Source organism: Canis aureus, chromosome 18 (assembly GCF_053574225.1).
Source record: "Canis aureus isolate CA01 chromosome 18, VMU_Caureus_v.1.0, whole genome shotgun sequence".
Taxonomy (NCBI): domain Eukaryota; kingdom Metazoa; phylum Chordata; class Mammalia; order Carnivora; family Canidae; genus Canis; species Canis aureus.
In genome coordinates, this window is record NC_135628.1 from 59,912,220 (window position 1) to 59,930,550 (window position 18,331).

Below are 18,331 nucleotides of genomic sequence, written 5' to 3' on the forward strand. Positions count from 1 at the left end.
TGCATGATGAATGTTTCTCCATCCCCCTCAATTTCAATGTGCAACTATGTTTAGGTCTAAAATGAGTCTCTTATAGGTGGCATATGGATGAGTCTTTTGCTTTGTTTTGTTCATGTCTATCCTGACACCTTATGTCTTCTGATTAGAGTATTTGGTCCATTTACATTCAGAGTGATTATTGATAGATACGAATTTAGTGCCATTTTATTATTTGTCTGTTGTTTTATTGTTTCTGAATATTTTCCCTCTTCCTATCTGTTTTTATTTTTTTGTCACATTTTGTCTTTTCTTTCTATTGAAGGAATCCCCTTTAATATTTCTTGCAGGGCTGGTTTAGTTGTCACAAACTTTATTTTTTTATTTGTTTGGGAAACTCTTTATTTCTCTATTCTGAATGATAGCCTTGCTGGATAGAGTATTATTGGTTGCTGATTTTTCCCATTCTGCATGTTGAATATATCATGCCAGTCCCTTTTGGCTGGCCAAGTTTCTATGTAGAGGTCTGTAGCTAGCCTTCTCGGTCTTCCCTTGTACATTAGGCACTCCTTTTGTCTTGTTGATTTTAAGATATTTCTTGATAGCCATATATTACAAATTTTTTTTTTAAATTTTTACTTATTTATGATAGTCACAGAGAGAGAGAGAGAGAGAGAGAGAGAGAGAGGCAGAGACACAGGCAGAGGGAGAAGCAGGCTCCATGCAGGAAGCCTGATGTGGGACTCAATCCTGGGACTTCAGGATCACACCCTGGGCCGAAGCCAGGCACTAAACCGCTGAGCCACCCAGGGATCCCCTCTCCCTGTATCTTGAAACCGCTTCTCCAGATATGAGAATCTTTCAGCTATTATTTCTTCAAATAAATTTTCTGCCCCTTTTTCTCTCTCTTCTTTTGTGACTCCTATGATGAGAATGTTATTATATGCGATGTGTCACTGAGTACTTAAGTCAATTCTCCTGTTCCATAATTCGTCTTTCTCTCTGTTGTTCAAGTTCATTGTTTTCCATTATTTTATCTTCTATATCACTTATTCCTTCCTCTGCTTCTTCCGTCCTTATGCTTATTGTATCCAGTCTGTTTTGAAACTCAATTGTTTTTTTTTCATTTCTGTTTTTTTTTTTGTAATTCTTTTATCTCTGAAGTAACAGTGTCCCTATAGTCTCCCATTCTTCTACCCAGTGAGCATACATATGATTGTTGTTTTAAATTCTCCATCAGACATATTACTTATATTTATTTCTATTAAATCTATGCCTATGACCTTATCTTGTTTTTTCTTTTGGGATGAATTTCTCCACATTGGCATTTGACTAAGAGTCAATCTTCTCTGTATTAGAAAAATCTGTTATGTTTCTTGTTCCTGAGTGTAAAAGCTTTATGGAGAAGAGGTCATACAGTGTCCAGGATCTGATGCTTCAGGGTGTGTCTCTGATATGTGCTGCGAGCACTCTGCTATTTTTTGGCTGCTCTATTCTTCAGGGTCATCTTCTACAGAGGCTCTCCTTGCCTGCAGTGGGAAGTATTTAGACCTTGGCTGGAGTATGCTGAGTTTTAACTAGGTTTGTTCTGGTTTGCTTATTAAATGAGAACTGATTTTACTCCCAGTAGAACTGAAGGCTTGTAAAATTCTCTAGTTGGGGAACATGGTGTGTGCAGGGTTTCTGCTGTTCTTCTAGGGAAGGGACACACTGGGATGGGACCCAGGCACACTTTCCCCCAGAAAAGCATTACCAGCAGAGCACAGGCTAAGGAGACTAGGTGTAATCAGGTTGCAATCCAGTATTGGTATAGTGCTGTTTACTGAAGTTGGTTTATGCAGAAGGCAGGGGAGGGAAATGCAGGAGTCAGCTCCTTTGTCCATGGAGAAGGGTCTCTGAGCTTGCTTGCTCTCAGGGAAGCACTCCAGAAAAGCAAGTAATCTCCTCCTGTGTGTCCCATGCATTCTTCAGATCTCCATTTTCATATTGTCTGTCTCTAGGCTGTTTGCCTGCCAGGAGCAGCACAACTTGGACTCTATCCCAGTCAAGCCAGTTGATCCTTAAAACTCCAAACTTTAGGGATGGTCTGTGGCAGGGCCCTGTGCTGATCATCTGTGGGAGGTTCTTGACACACTAGGACTGATGCATATTTATCTGTGAAGGGCAGTTGCACCAGAGTGCTTGACCTGGGACCTTCAGCAAGCAAGCTAGGCAGCTGGTATTAGGGTTAGCCTCACTCTGCAGGTGGTTCTACATCTATGCAGAGGGGGAGAGGAGGGAAATGGTGTTTCATGACTCCTTTGTCTCAGAGAGGCACCTCTCTGAATGCCACCTCTCAAAAATGTATTCCAAGAAGAGTGAACTATGCCTCCCCTGTGAGATGTAGGTACTTCTCAGGGCCCTCTGCCCCTGGGTTGCTTGCCTGTCTTCTCTCCATGAGCAGGGAAGTGCCCTCAGGGCTCTATGCCAGCTAAGTCCACTGGCCTTTAAAACTCCAGGCTTTAAGCCCTCTGTTTGCCAGAACTCACAAAAATCAGCCCCTCTCATTCTCTTAGCCAATGATTTTGGGGAAATGTCCTCCTTGTGCATTCCTCTGTGGACTCTACTCCTCCTTATCTCTGCCCACAGAAAAAGCTACCTCTCTTCCTCAGCACCTGCAATCCATTTTTTTCCCTAAACTACATCTCTACACTTCCTATGTTCTACAACGTGGCCTATTCTCCCCCTTTAGTTGTTGAATTTGTCCTTTAAGTCTTCAGGTTTATTTATGGAGTATTTGGAATTATTTGGTAGTCATCTAGTTGTGTTGGTGGGCTAAGGTGAGCCTAGGGTTCTCTTATTCCATTGTCATCCTATCTTCCTAAAAAACAAACTCTTAAAGACAGAGAACAAACTGGTAGTTACAAGAGGGAGATGGGTGGGGAGATTAGTGCAATAGATAAAGGGGAATAAGAATACATCTATCTTGATGAGCACTAAGAAATGTATAGAATTGTTGAATCATTATAATGTGCACCTGAAATCAATGTAACATTGTATGTTAATTATACTTCAATAAAAATCAATTAATAAAGTACTCAACATCATTAATCATCCAGGTAATCATATCAAAATCATAATGCTATATTTCATTATACATGTTAAGATGACTAAAATAAAAAACACAAGAAATAAGTATTGGCAAAGAAGAGGAGAAAAAGCAACCCTTGTGCTCACTTATGGGAAATAAATTGGGGAAACGACTGTGGATTTAGTATGAAGTTACTCAAACATTCAAAATAGAAATATCATATGTCCCATTAATTCCACTACTGGTGGGGGATCCCTGGGTGGCTCAGTGGTTTAGTGCCTGCCTTTGGCCCAGGGCATGATCCTGGAGACCCAGGATCAAATCCCATATCAGGCTTCCCATGTGGAGCCTGCTTCTCCCTCTGCCTGTGTCTCTGCCTCTCTCTCTCTCTCTCTCTCTCTCTCTGTCTCTAATGAATAAATAAATAAAATATAAAAAAAAGAGTCCTTTAATTCCACTACTGTGTATTTACCCAAAGAACATAAAACACTATTTCACAAATATATAGACACCCCTGTGTTTATAGCAGCATTATTTATTATAGCTAAGATATACAAGGAACACAAGTATCCATTGATAGATAAATGATAAAGATGTGGTATACATAAAATAGAATATTATTTAGCCATAAAAAAGAATGAGATCAGGGCACCTGGGTGGCTCAGTTGGTTAAATGCCTGCCTTTAGCTAGGGTCATAATCCTGGGATTCTGGGCTCGAGTCCCATGTTGGGCTTCCTGCTCATCATAGTGGGGACAACTTCACTCCTCACTCCCTAAAGGATCTGAAGAGTTGTCTGGGGTTTTGGCTCTTTGACAGAGGTAGCCTGAGCCTGGACTAGTTCCTCATTCCCTGATTAGAGTAGAGGCCACTATCCCTGGATTTCCTTTGGAGGATCCCTCTTTGAGTCAGCACTTCTCTGGGTGCAGGATTTGCACTGGGACCCAACCATCAGCCTGATGTCCTCCAGCCTGGACTGTTTCTGGGTGGATGAGACCCTGCTGTCCACTGGAACAAAGCCAACCTCCAAGGCGGTTAGTGAATGCTTTACTCCTCTTTCACTCAGGACTACGAACACAAAGACAGGCTTGCAAAGCAACATGCAGAGCTACTGGAACCAAGCTCCAGTGAGACAGCCTTGCAGAGTTACCTGCAGAGCCACTGGACCCCAGCTCCACAGAGAAATGCTTGCACAGCACCCTGCAGAACCGCTGAACTGGGGCTCCATGGAGACAGGCTTGTACAATGCCCTGCAGAGCCACTGGAACCCAGCTGTAGGCATTACAAATGTAGAAGGCTACAGGCTATGGGATTTTTCAGGCAGGTCCTCAAATATGTCTTCTTTCAGTTTGTAAAAAAAGGGGGGGGGAGGGCTTTTGTTTTCCACCTACACACTGGAAAGACCCTTAGGTTACTGAATACATGTTTCTGTCATGTCTGTCTGATTGTTCACGAGTACTGTTTGCATGCTTTCACTGAATTGGTTTTCTGGTTCTCCCTGGTTTTGGGATTTTCTGTGTCTCCCTTGAAAAGGTCAGGGAAGGCTGTAGACAAAGACAGGAACAGAAGCACTTTCTGCCACCACAATATTCCCTAAGTTGTTATAAAGCCAAGAAGGTTCACTTTCCAGTCTGAGCTCCCTCCAGCACTAATAGCAGACAGTCTTTGCACATTTGCTCTGACCCCTCTGACCTCCCTAGTCACTCCAGGTAGGCAGTGGCTACGTCTCCGCTCCTGCTGGCCCATCCTTAAGGCACCGGGGCTGGGGACGCATGGGTGGCTCAGTGGCTGTGCATCTGCCTTTGCTCAGGTTGTGATCCCAGGGCCTAGGATCGAGTCCCACATCGGGCTCCCTGCATGGCGCCTGCTTCTCCCTCTGCCTGTCTCTCTCTCTCTCTCTCTGGATCTCTAATGAATAGATGAATAGAATCTTTATTTAAAAAAAAAAAAAGTGTGGATGGTGCTCACTGTGTGTGCTGCGCTTGCGCAAGCTCTCCAGCCCCCTCTCAGGTCCAGGAGCAGAGGAGCGGGCAGGCAGTGCGCCCGTGGGGGCGGGGGCGGGGGCGGGGGCGGGGGCGGCGCGGTGTGTGCTTTCTGGGGTGCGCATGCGCACTCTGGCATTCCGCGGAGGCGGGAAACCCTCGCCAAGTGGAGGCTGCAACTTCATCTGTGCGCCTTTTGCTGTAGTTTCCTGCGGGCGCTGGCGGCGTTTGGATGAAATTATGTCGCTTTCTGAGGGGGCAGCTGTGGGGATGAGGACACAGTGTTGTGCGACGGCTATAGGTCACAATGGACGGAGTTTAAAGGCAGCCTGTGGGGGGCGCAGAGGCGGGAGGTCCAGGGGGCACACAGGTGGGAGCGCGTTCGGGGTGTGGGGACGTTGAGGTGGCGGGGGCGGCCGCTCCAGCGCAGCTCTCGGAGGCCCACCCGGAGGCGAGGGGTCAGTCCATCCCCTCCACGGGGCAGGGGGCGGAGGTGGGGCTGCCTGGTTTGGTGTCAATGGTGTGACCCAGCCGAGATCATGACCTAGACCACGTGGGGGTGGGTGGGGGTGGTGAGCTTGGTGTTTGCCTGGGGGAGAGCTGCCAGGAGGAGGGAGCTGGAAGGGGGCGGGGCAGGACCTCCTGAGGAGTGGGCTTTGGGGTGGAAATCCCCAGGGAGGTGAGCGCAGGGAGGGCGCAGGGGGATGTTCCTGGGGGTGGGGTGGGGAAGGACTGGGAGGTGAGCACAGGAGGGGGTGGTAGGAAGGCCTGACAGGAAGGGACTCGCCCAGGACAGGGCAAGGCCACTGCTGTCCAAGTGGGCCTGACCCTGACCTTGACCCAGGAGGGCAGGACAATGTTCTAAATGGAAGAGCTTTCCAGAGCTGAGAATAAGTGAAAAGCTCAGATAAGGGAATTGTGTGTGCTTGGATAGAACAGGTGGCACCTTTCTTGGGTGCAGTGAATCCATAGTGGACGCACTGAACTGTTGTAACCCTGGGCCAATAGAAGTGAGAAAATGAAAGCTGGAGGTCTCTGAAAGTCAGGAGTCCACAGGGCCTGTCCCCGAGGTTGTGCAGGTTATTCACTGCAAGAGGATAGCTGGCTGAGGAGTGAGGGGAAGGGTTCACACTGTGGGCTGCACCGGGTGTCCTGACTGTGCAGTTGTCCTGGTGCTGGCTGGCCTCCTGTTCACAGGCAGGCAGTGCCTGCGAGTGTGCTGACAGCGGGGTGCAGGGGCTAGATATGCACAGACGACCCCTACGTGTGAATCCCAGCACGGTATGGTGTGGGTGTTACCCTGCTGGGGTGCCAAGGGTGCCAAGGCAGATAGTAAGCTGCCTCCTCCTGCCAGGTGTCTCCAAGAGATGGCCATGGACAGCAGCATACCCTCGCCCTATCATAGCAGCCACACCTGCCACATCCTGCACATGTTCAACAGGTCCTCGGGGAAGCTGCAGCGGCACCTGTGCAGGGGAGAGTACACCCTGCTGAAGGACATGCCCGTCTTTGAGAGTGATTTCATCCAGGTGAGCAGTGTGGGCTGCCCCCCCACCTTGATTCAGGGGTGTGTCCCCTCCCCCTCCCTGATTCATGTGTGTGCCCCTCTCCCCCCTTCCCTGATTCAGAGGTGTACCCCCCTCCCCTTTTCCCTGATTCAGGAATATACTCTCCTTCTCCCTGTTTCAGGGATGTATCTCCCCTCTGCCTTCACCCTGATTCACATGTGTGCCCCCTCCCTGATTCAGGGGTGTGTCCCCCCTCTCCCTTCACCCTGATTCACATTTGTGCCCCCTCCCCCTCCCTGATTGAAGGGTGTGCCCCCCTCCCCTCCTCCCTGATTCAGTAGTGTCCCCTCTCCTCCCTGTTTCAGGGGTGTATCTGCCTTCTCCCTTCTCCTTGATTCGCGTGTGCCCCCCCTTCTCCCTGGTTCACATGTGTGCCCCCTCCTCTCTTTTCCTTGATTCTCATGTGTAATACCCCCTTCTTTCATTCTTTTCTTTCCACATCTTACTGAGGATCCATTATATGCTGAGTGCCCAATTTCTTTAGTGATATTGCAAGAATGTAGTCTGTAAGTGTAATATTTTTTGAGGAAAAACATGATTATGATTTAATCTACATGGATGCACTTCCCTTCTTGCATTTCCCTTTCTCCCAAGTTACCACTGCCCCAAGTTGGTCATTATTCCCCTGCAGGTTTTGTCCCTTCATAAGTACTTGTTAAATGTTCTGTGACTCTTGGAGATGTAGTACAGTGTTCTTGTGTGGGACATGTGGACTTTTGACATCATGTCCTACTGCTTGTGTTATGTACAGGTTGCTTTTACTCACTCAATATGTTTTGTAGGAATGTGAAGCTCCGAGTATCTTGAAACCATATTTCTATGGTTCTCTTCAGTATCCAAAGCAATTTGGTGTCCATTTCCTGTGAGCCTCACAGCAACCTACTTATGTAGGCAGAATGAAGATCTCATCTTACTGAGGAGCAGACAATTCCAGAGAGGAAAATTACTTTCTCAGATCGTCATGTGGCAGAGGCCCAGGCTTTCTGGGCTTCAGTTCAGACAGTTCCTACTCTAGGGCTTTTGGGATGATGGTGTGGGTTGTACAAAGGGACAGCGGGACAGTATGAACCGAACTTTTGGTGTGAGCACCCAACACCTTGTAAGTGTGACAGAGAGAAGAGCAGGTGAGAGTTGACAAATGAGGATCAACTCGGAAGCTCCATGACTCTACATCTATTACTTGTTGTGCCCAAGATTGTGAATCCGAGAAACCACCAAGGAGCCGACACCAATGCAAACACACGAGGGTTTATTTACAAGCTCGAGCTTGGGTCCAAGTATACCCGACACAGTGGAGCCGGGACTTGGACCCCGAGGCTAAGAGGCGTAACAGCTTTATAGGGGCCAGTGGCCAATGGGATTGTAACATGCGCAGAAAGTTGCACAGTCATGTCAGTCCACACGCAGGTGGCCAATTGAATCACAATTTACCCTATAGTGACCATTTGAACTGGCCTGTCACTCTGGTCAGAATTGGCGTGCAGTTTTGGCGGGCACAAGGCGGGGTTACATTGTTATGAGCCAATTTCCGGTAAAGGTGTGCTCAGCTGCTTGACTAGGGTGGGGCAGTGCCTTAAGCAATAAGCAGGTCATGTAGGGGTCATACAGGAGGTGGCGGGTGCAGCACAAAATGGAGTTAATCCTGTTCTGCTTGTCCAGGGGTAGGGGTAGGGGATTTTTGTGAAATTTCCTGGGTCCCACATTACTGATTCTCAACCTTGGAATGACCTGGAAAGTGGAGATAACACACATGCCCAGGACCCACTGCCAAAATTCTGGTGTAATGACCTCGCCAGTCTGGACAGCAGGACACCTCAGAGCTCCCAGTTGATTGAAATGTATAGGCAGGATTAAGAACCAGTAAACCCATACACATACAACACACAGATTATTACCCTCACTCAACTATTTGAGAGTTAGGTATAAGTGGCTAGTGTTATGTCCCTTTATTTTATTTATTTTATTTTATTTTATTTTATTTTATTTTATTTTATCCCTTTATCTTTATTTTTTTTAAGATTTATTTATTTATTTATTTATTTATTTATTTATTTATGAGAGACACAGACTGAAAGAGAGAGGTAGAGACATAGGCAAAGCAAGAAGCACAGGGAGCCTGATGCAGGACTCAATCCCGGATCCAGGGATCAAGACCTGAGCCGAAGGCCGGCACTCAACTGCTGAGCCACCCAGGTGTCCCTGTCCCTTTATCTTTAAATTCTTCATGTGTCTTCTAAGAACTTGGACATTTGCTTATGTAACCATGACACGATTTCATGGAATTTAATGTTCACAGAATGCTGTCATGCAATATATAGTGTGTGTTTACATTTTCTCAATTGTCCCAATAATGTTCTTAAGAGCTCCATTTCCTAATCCAGGATCTTGTATTACCCTTGATTGTCACACCTCTTTAATCATTTAGTCCAGAATAATCCCTTTGTATTTCATTATTTTTTGCATTTGTGTTCTTGCTGTAAAGACCATTGTTTTTATTTTTAATAAAATGTCCATTTTGCAAGAAATTCTACATTTGTTTACCCAAACACTTATGGAGAAGTATTGGGTTGTGCCCATCCTCTTGTCACCAAAATTGTGGTGATGAACAACTTTGTACATCCCACTGGGGCATGTGCACGTAAATATAGAATACATTTTCAGAGGCTGAATTGTTGGGTCTTAGGCTGTGCATGCGTTTATTATTTTATTTTATTTTATTTTATTTTATTTTATTTTATTTTATTTTATTTTTCTGCGTTTATTATTTTAATAGTGATCACAGGCACTTCTGAGTACAAAAGCACAGGATCCCAGGCATATTAAGGAAAGGGAATTTGGCTCCTGTGAGAAGTCAGCTTGGAGAGGGAGATTGAGTCAGTTCTGTTGGCACAGTACACAGCTTGAACTACTTCCCTTTGAATTTTTGCCACAACCAAGAACTGTGGTGACCACTGTATTTAGGAGTAGAGTGGATGAGGGGAGATAGAAGAGGATGTAAGAAGTGCTGCTTCCCTCTTCCTTCCAACAACAGATCAACAGAAAAGGAGAAGTGATTGATATGCACAACAATGTGCAAATGGTGACAGTGGGCATCGCATATACCACCCCCAGCCTCACAATGCCGGATGTCATGCTTCTGGCACAACCAGCTGTGAGCTGTGCAGCCAATGCCAGAAATAGCCAAGATACTCAGATAAAGGACCTCAAGTCGACAAAGAGCTTGGAGCTGACCAGGTGAGTCCAGGAACTTTAGTCCCATCATACAGGATATATGCAGAAGGGACAAGACTGGCAAGCACGTGATTCACCACAACACAGAACCCAAAGTGTGAGAGCTCTGCAGTGCATGACCAGCAACTGTGGTGTGGATTCAGAGAAATTAAACACATGTATTGGGGCCCACCATGCTTTGTAGGGAAAGTGGCTCTTGATTATAGAAGAAGGGTTGTGAGAATAAGACTAGGAAGAAAGTCAGGGACACGTAGCAGGCCTTTCATGGCAGAGTGAGGGGTGGACTTCATAGGTGGTCAGGAACCTTGTGGTGTGGTATGAGGTACAGTGAGCTAAGTGCTGTTCTCTGAATTAAAGCTGCACCTGAGGAGGTGGATGTGAGAGCCGTGGTCACGTGGAGAGGATTTTGCAGATCTTTAGGAGAGGAATAGATGCTGACTAGGCCAAAGTCAGCATCTATCCCCTCTTCCTTCCCTCCCTCTTCCTTCCCACTTATCTCAACCTAATCCTGCACTCTTTGCTCCCCAACAGGCTGCTTCCTTTGAAGTTTGTAAAGTTATCCATCTATAATCATGAAAAAAAACAGTTCCACTTGAAGCTTGCCACTGGCCGCTCTTTTTACCTACAACTGTGCCTTCCTTCAGATGCAAAAGAAGACCTGTTTGCATGCTGGGAAGACTTAGTGTACCTGCTGAGACCACCACTGGAGGCTTACAGTGGTACCCAGGCCCAACCTGCTGGTGACATGATCTCCTTACCTGTGTTGGAGGCAGAGGATAGGAAAAGCCCAGCAGTAAGCCTTTGCATAGACTTGGGCATGGGGTCAGGGTGATTTAGAAGAGCCGCTAAGTCTCTTCCAGGCTGCTTTCTGAGGCTCACTAGGAGAAGGCATTACATTCAGATGAACTTTGGCCAAATATGGCACCCTGTAGAGACCCTGCCACACGGGAAAGGTCCTAAGTGCTTCTGAATATCCATGGTTCCTCAGATGTCAGCTCCTCTAACCTCATTGCCAGTGTTGTAATACCCTCAATATTATCCTCAGTGCCCAGCCTGCTCTGGAACAATCACTGCTCCAGCCTAGACAGTCTGATCTGTTGTGGGACACTTTCAAGTATGGGAAACCCCTTCCTTACCTGGAGCCAGGCACTACTTTCTCAGTGCATCTGTGGCATTGCTGCATGCTTTGTGCACAAGTGCACAATTTGTTACTAAATATGAGACTGTAAAATGTAATAGTTCTTGACCAGCAGTCTCTTTTAGGAACCTATTTTGCAGAATTGCTAAGACAAGCATATAAAATATAAATGTGAAAATGCTCACTGAATGGCAATAATGCTTTTCCGGAACTGTCCACACAGAGAACTGGAGTGACCATTTTGAGGGTGCCATAGAGGGGACTCCTGCATCCACTGAACTTGATGACCTCAGAGTTTCTCCTAATTATAAGCTCTTGGGTGGTTCAGCTTTAAGAAAGCAAGTGACAATCCCTTCTCCTCTCACTTCTCTCCTTCCCTGTTTCTCTTCTCGGGACAGGCCATGGAGCTCCGTGGACAAGGGGACCAAGATCAGGACAGCATCAAGAGCCTTCCCACGGTCACCAATGTGTCTGGGGTCACATCTCATGCTTATAGTGGTGGGGAAGGAATCAGGCAACTTGCTTCCCACACATACTCTGTCTGTAGGAACACCTTGTCTCTCCTAATCCCATCTGCAGGGTCCAGCCACAGGGCAGCAGTAGCTCCTCAGGGCAGTGTGAGTGTGGTTGCAGGAGGGGAGATAATCAGCAGACCTGTTAGGGAGACCACTGAAGGTCCAGAAGTGGGACCCTCCAACTCATCTTTCCAGAGTGAAGGCAATGTGAGCAAACAGGATGGGGACCACAGAGTCTCCCAAGTCCGGGATGAAGTCCTAAGGAAGAGCAAGGAAAAGGAGAGCACTCCTGCTAAAAGGCCTTCACATCCTGGTGGGATGGAGGAAGACGAATCATCACTGAAATCACATAGAACCACTCAGGGAGGTAAAACAGAGGACGAGAGCAACCTAAAGGGGCAAGGACATGGTTCCTCATTCCAGGAGTTAGTTAGCTTCAGCTTCATCCAAAAGGGGTCCAGGTGGGTGCCCAGATTTCCCTTCCTTCCTGCTTTCTATTGGCTTTAATTCACTCTTCCACTTTCAGATGCCCAGTCCTGAGGTATGCATGGTCAGTCAGGATGAGTGAGACACTGGATCTCTCCCCAAGGAGCTTGCAGTACAGTAGACGGGGTTGCACACTCCTTTTCTCATCCTCTTCATTTACTGCAGAGAATCCCAAATGCTAAATACTGGAAGGCACAGCTAGACAAGCAGTAAGATCAGGAGAGAAGTTGTGAGTTTCCTATAGTCTGGATGTTTGCTTCTCAGAACCATGAGCTCTCAGAGGACAGGGACCTGTAGACTGCCCTCAGGGAGGATGGGACAAGAATGGCACCAGTAGATGGCTCCTCAGGGAGGCCCGGAAGGGAGGACAGGGATGAGCATGAAGCTGGTAGATAGCCCCTTAGGCCAGACAAGAAGGTCATGGAGCCTGTAGATGACCCCTCAGGGAGGAAAGACGCACATGAAGCCAGTAAGAAGTCCCCTTAGGGAGGACAGAGGTGGGTATGGAGCTGGTAGATGGCCCCTCAGGGAGGACAGGGAAGGTCATGGAGCCAGTATGAAAGCCTTTTAGGGAGGAGAGTGATGAGCATGGAGCCAGTATGAAGGCCCCTCAGGGAGGACAGGGACTGGCGTGGAGTCTGTAAATGGCCCCTCAGGGGGGATGGAAGGGCTTGGAGCCTGTAGATGGTACTTCAGGGCAGACGGTCTGGCGTCAAGGTGGTATGAAGGCCCCTCCGGACAGGGATGTGTGTGGAGCCAATACAAATGCCCCTCAGGGAGGACAGGGACAAATGTGGAGTAGGTATGAATGCCCCTCAGAGTGGACAGTGACCGGTGTGGAGCAGATATGAAGGCCCCTCAGGGACGACAGGAATGGGCATGGAGCCAGTAGATGGCCCCTCAGGAAGGACAGGGATAGGCATGGAACCATTTTGAAGGCCCCTCAGGGAGGAGAGGGATGGACAAGGAGCAGGTATGATGACCACTTAGGGAGGACAAGGATGGCATGGAGCCAGTATGAAGACTCCTCAGGGAGGACAGGGACTAGCCTGCAGCCATTATGAAGGCCCCCCGGGAGGACAGGGACAGGCATGGAGCCAGGCATGGAGGCCCCTCAGGTAGGAAAAGGACGGGTGTGGAGCAGGTATGAAGACCCCTCAGGTAGGACAGGGACGGGCCAGGAGTCAGTAAATGGCCCCTCAGGGAGGACAGGAATTGGTGTGGAGCCAGTAGATGGCCCCTCAGGACAGGAATGTGCATGAAGCCAGTATGAAGGCCCCTCATGGAGGACAAGGATGGGCATGGAGCAGGTATGAAAGCCCCACAGGAGGATAGGGACGGTCATGGAGTCAGTATGAATCCCCTCCGAGAGGACAGAGAGCAGCGTGTAGCCAGTAGATGGCCCCTCAGGGAGGACAGGAAGGGGTGTGGAGCTGGTATAAAGGCTCCTTAGCACAGGGATGCTTGTGGAGACAGTATGAAGGCCCCTCAGGGAGGACAGGGATAGACCTGGAGCCAGTAGATGGTCCCTCAGGGAGGACATGGATGTGTGTGGAGCCAGTAGGAAGGCCCCTCAAGGAGGACATGGATGTGTGTGGAGTCAGTAGACAGCCCTTCAGGGATGACAGGGACATATGTGGAGCTAACTAGAGGGCCCCTCAGGGAAGGAAACAGTCTTGTTTCTTACCCACCCTGTGCTGGCACTGTGTGCACACATCTCATTCTCACAACCATAAACAGTCAGAGGAAAGAAATGGGGGTTCAGAGTACATAAGTAACATGGACAAAGACACACATACTGATAAGTGGTATAGTAGGATTTCAATTTGTCTTCCTTGCACTGAACCTGTGCTCTTCCTCAGCACTTGAGAATTATTCTTATGGCTATTTTGAAAGGCAAAGATGAGTATTCTTAAAACAAACTCAGACGTGTGGAAAAGTTGCGAAAGGATAGTACAGTTTCTGTATATTCCTTCTGCAGCTACACCCATGTTCACACTGCATAAGTATAGTAAGTGGTCAGAACCAGAGGATTAATGATGCTGCAGAACAGTAACTCAGATAAACATTTGAATTACACTGGCATTTTGGGTCCAAGATCCCACACTGCATTTACTAATTATTTCTTTGTAAAGTCCTATTTTTTTTAATTAATTTATTTATTTATGTATTTTTTAAAGATTTGTTTATTTATGATAGACATAGAGAAAGAAAGAGAGAGAGAAAAACAGGAGGAGGGAGAAGCAGGCTCCATGCTGGGAGCCTGACGCGGAACTTGATCCTGGGACTCCAGGATTGCACCCTGGACCAAAGGCAGGCGCCAAACCTCTGAGCCACCCAGGGATCCCCTATTTATTTATTTTTTATTGGAATTCAATTTGCCAACATATAGCATAATACCCAATGCTCATCCTGTCAAGTGCCCCCACTCAGTGCCTGCCACCCAGTCACCCCCACCTCCCTTTCCACCACCCCTTGTTCGTTTCCCAGAGTTAGGAGTCTCTCATGTTCTGTCTCCCTCTCTGATATTTCGCACTCATTTTCTCTCTTTTCCCTTTATTCCCTTTCACTATTTTTTATATTCCCTAAATGAATGAGACCATATAATGTTTGTCCTTCTCCGATTGACTTACTTCACTCAGCATAATACCCTCCAGTTCCATCCACGTCAAAGCAAATGGTGGGTATTTGTCATTTCTAATGGCTGAGGAATATTCCATTGTATACATAAACCACATCTTCTTGATCCATTCATCTTTCGATGGACACTGAGGGTCCCCTCCACAGTTTGGCTACTGTGGACATTGCTGCTATAAACATCAGGGTGCAGGTGTCCCGGCGTTTTGTAAAGTCCTATTTTCCTCTAATTGTTTGCCCCTCACTTTTAGCATTCATCAGAGGATTTTGTCTGCACCAGTTATTCTTGTGTTTTTCTAATGCAGATTTTGTTTCCCTAGTTCCCTCTGCATATATATCAATTGGTATCCACTGTTAGGAAGAAGTATCCTTTATCCTTCATTTATGGTTTTTTCTTTAAGATTTTATTTATTCCTGAGACACACAGAGAGAAGAAGAGACACAGACAGAGAGAGAAGCAGGCTCCCCACTGGGAGCCTAATGCTGGACTGGATCACAGACCAGGATCAAGCCTTGAGCCAAAGGCAGATGCTCAACTGCTGAGCCACTCAGGCGTCCCTCATTTATGTTTTTATTCAATTATTTATGACATGGATATTTATTCTGAGTATAATCAGCTTTGCTTTTTTGTTGTTTGGTTGGATCGTTGGTTTGATTATTCTACCTAACGTCAGTGCAAACTCCTTTAGGTTGTTTCCTGTCTTCCAGCCACAATCCCTGTCTTGTCTTTTAGTACTTTCTAGCATTTCCAGGTTTTCCAAGCTCATATTTAGCCTAGACTTGTAATCAACTGCTTCTCCAGGGAGTCCTAGTGCTTTTTATTGGAAAATAGTGTTTGTTTAACAAAATCTTGTCACTATGCCATACTTGTTTTGACTATGGTTGTTCTCTTTTGTTTTGCAGGTTATCTCAGAAATTGAGGAAGAGCTTGTCTAGAACTTGGTCAGGTAATGTTCCATAATCCAGAGATTGGTTTCCTTGTCCTGAACACTCTTGTGCAGCATTTCCTAGTCTCTGAGGCAACACACTTTAGCCGTTCATGGAACTCAAGGACATCAACTAGAATTTATCTCAGATGTCATCACAGTTCACCCACCCATTTCAAACACAGGGAAACATAATTTTCTTAAAGTGGGTCAATTTACTCATTTCTTGAAACAATTAAATGAGTATCACATGGTCTGTAATAATAACTGGTATATATAAACAATTAGGCAGAGTGGTGAGTACATGCTAGGTTACAGGATATAGCTTACACAGTTTCAAAGGGTGGAGGCAGCTGGGTGAGGGTAGGAAGCTCATAGCTCAGGAGATGCAGGAGTAAGACATGCTTATGCAGTCACTGGACTTGCTCTACAGAGATGTGGGGGGCAAGGGAGTTATTTTACCACACTTGTGCTGAGAATGACCACTGCATAAGTGAGTGCAAGAAAACTAGAATCAGAGAAGTCAGTTAGGACTATGGCCATGCAGGGGAGAAATGATAAAAGGACTGAACATCAGGCATATAGAAGGGCCATGAGCATAGACCCCTTAGAACATGATAAACGATTAGGCAAGGGATAGAGGGATGATAGACAATATGACACAGGCTTTCTACTCAACAGGTGGATAGTAGTGCTGTTCATAGAGCTGGGAAGATACAAAAAGGTGAGAAAATATAATAATGAACTCAGTTTGGACAGATAAGACTTGGCCTTTGTATTTTAAGGTATTCTGGTTTGCTAGGACAAGATCTGATAATTCATTATTTTTTTCAAGATTATTTATTTGAGAGAGGGAGAGAGCAAGCGGGAGAGGGGAAGAGAGAGAATCCCAAGTCTACTCTCTGCTAACCACTGAGACCAGTGGAGTTCTCATCTCATGACCCCGAGATTACGATATAAACTGAAACCAGGCAGCCTGGGTGGCTCAGTGGTTTAGCACCGCCTTTGGCCCAGAGTGTGATCCTGGAGTCCCAGGATGGAGTCCCACGTCGAGCTCCCTGCATGGAGCCTGCTTCTTCCTCTGCCTATGTCTCTATCTTTCTCATGAATAAATAAAATCTTAAAAAATAAAAAAGTGACAGCTGAAACCAAGAGTTGGATGCTCAACCGACTAAGCCACCCAGGTACCCCTGATTTGTTATTTTTGTTACGTAAACATTGACTTTGAGCCAACTGTGTGTCAGATTCTTTGTTCTAGTCAGGGCAGGGTGAAGTGTGCAGTCTCATAAACAAAGCCCATAGGGAGCTCACAGACGAGCTGTATTAAGGGTATAAAAGTACAGCATGGAGCAGAATTTGAGCAATGCTTTCCCAGTACCACCTCCTAGAGGAAAAAAGGAAACATGTCCAAGAGATAGTCACTAGTCAAGTTTGGCTAAAGTACAATGTGCCTGTGAAAGAGACGATAAGATGGTTAAAATGCCGGGGGGAGGGGGGGGGCTCCAGATTGCCACATACTTCAAATACCATGCTTAGAAGTTTGTACTTAACTGAAGTTTTTTGTTGTGTTTTATTATTATAGTTTTTTATTTTGTTTTTTAAGGCAAGGAATGATATGATCAGTAGTAGGCTTTTGAATCAGAATCCATGACTCAGTTAAGTAAGAGTCAAAATTAAGAATCTCTTCCTTTCATTGTCAGTGGGATACCTTCAGTGTGTTTCATCTTGACTCATTTTCAGGATCTTCAAATTGAACCCTCCAGATGTTTTTTGTTGTTGTTGTTGTTCAGATCTTCAGAGCTCTCCACAATGCAGACAAGATTATGAGTTTCTGAAATAAAAGTTTCAGTGAGAAACTTTTCAGTGAGCTCTTTACTAAGAAGAGCTTACCTACTTACTGTAGGTAAGGTAGAGGAAGTGTGGAGGAGAGTAGCATGGAGGCTGTCATGCAGGCAGCGGGTGCCGTGCAGAGGGTCTTGGCATCACTGGTACCATAACATCTGTGACCAAGGAGGCAGTAACCATGGAAGTCCATCATAAGAGGTACCAGGTCATGGAGAACAAGCTACTTCCAGATAGATTCCTTTTGGCATTGAATAAATAATACTTGCCTTTTGCAATAAAACACTATTGTCTTTTCTTCATTTACATGTTCCATAGTCTAATAATGACCTCAAAAGATTTTGCAACATCACCTAAGCTATAGCCCGAGATCCTAGTTTCCTGCCTAGCACAGCTCTACTCGTGCCTTTGCTCAACAGAACCAAGAGGAGTACTGCTCCTTGCCTTAAGCATTGTTGGCCTATGGTTCCTTGGGCTAACTGAAAGTCCCATACTATTGCGTAAGATAGTCTTCCCTCTAAAGGTTGCCTCATATAGATGTCACATCTGTTAGATTAAGGAAGAATGGGACTTGTGTTCTCTCAGGAGGATATCCATAGGTCAGGGAGGAGTACAGCCACATTTTTCAGTAATCAGAATATGAAAAACTAACATCTGGAGTTAGCAATTCCACATCTGAGTCAATACCCTGAGGAAATTCATGAATGTATTCCAGAAGATAACTATGGGAATTCTGAGGCAAAGTGCAAAAATTATCTCCCATGTTCATCAAATGAAGAATTGATAAATTACGGTATACATGTACTGTCGGATACTACACCACATTGGCAGCTATGCACATGGATGTGGATGAATCTCCCTCCTGGGAGAGCAAGTTAAAGAAGCAAGTTAAAAAATAGAATTTGATTAATAAAATGGTTTGAAAATGAGACCAAACAAGATGACTGCCTGTTAGGTACTT

General features: G+C 46.1%; 1 protein-coding gene across 4 annotated transcripts; it reads left to right on the forward strand.

The window, feature by feature from the left end:
* The first annotated feature begins 5,385 nt into the window (after nt 1-5,385).
* LOC144289149 (Golgi-associated RAB2 interactor protein 6-like) lies at nt 5,386-17,653 on the forward strand. 4 transcript variants are annotated; one of them, XM_077857421.1, is made up of 9 exons: nt 5,386-5,485; nt 6,382-6,556; nt 9,627-9,829; nt 10,358-10,619; nt 11,363-11,581; nt 11,675-11,940; nt 15,506-15,549; nt 16,210-16,252; nt 17,269-17,653. In XM_077857421.1, the coding sequence occupies exons 2-8, from the start codon at nt 6,395-6,397 to the stop codon at nt 16,215-16,217; spliced, it is 1,164 nt and encodes a 387-aa protein (XP_077713547.1). In that variant the 5' UTR covers nt 5,386-5,485; nt 6,382-6,394; the 3' UTR covers nt 16,218-16,252; nt 17,269-17,653. The 4 variants fall into 4 exon arrangements, with proteins under 4 accessions (XP_077713547.1, XP_077713546.1, XP_077713545.1 ...); XM_077857420.1 differs by having other exon boundaries at nt 11,363-11,940; nt 17,229-17,653; XM_077857419.1 differs by having other exon boundaries at nt 11,363-11,940.
* The last annotated feature ends 678 nt before the right edge of the window (nt 17,654-18,331 follow it).

Bases quoted from the DNA above. Each gene is read 5' to 3' on its own strand.
- LOC144289149 (XM_077857420.1), top strand. From the start codon at position 6,395: ATGGCCATGGACAGCAGCATACCCTCGCCCTATCATAGCAGCCACACC. The intron at 10,620-11,362 runs GTAAGCCTTTGC...TTCTCGGGACAG, and splicing joins AGGATAGGAAAAGCCCAGCA to GCCATGGAGCTCCGTGGACA. The intron at 11,941-15,505 runs GTGGGTGCCCAG...TTTGTTTTGCAG, and splicing joins TTCATCCAAAAGGGGTCCAG to GTTATCTCAGAAATTGAGGA.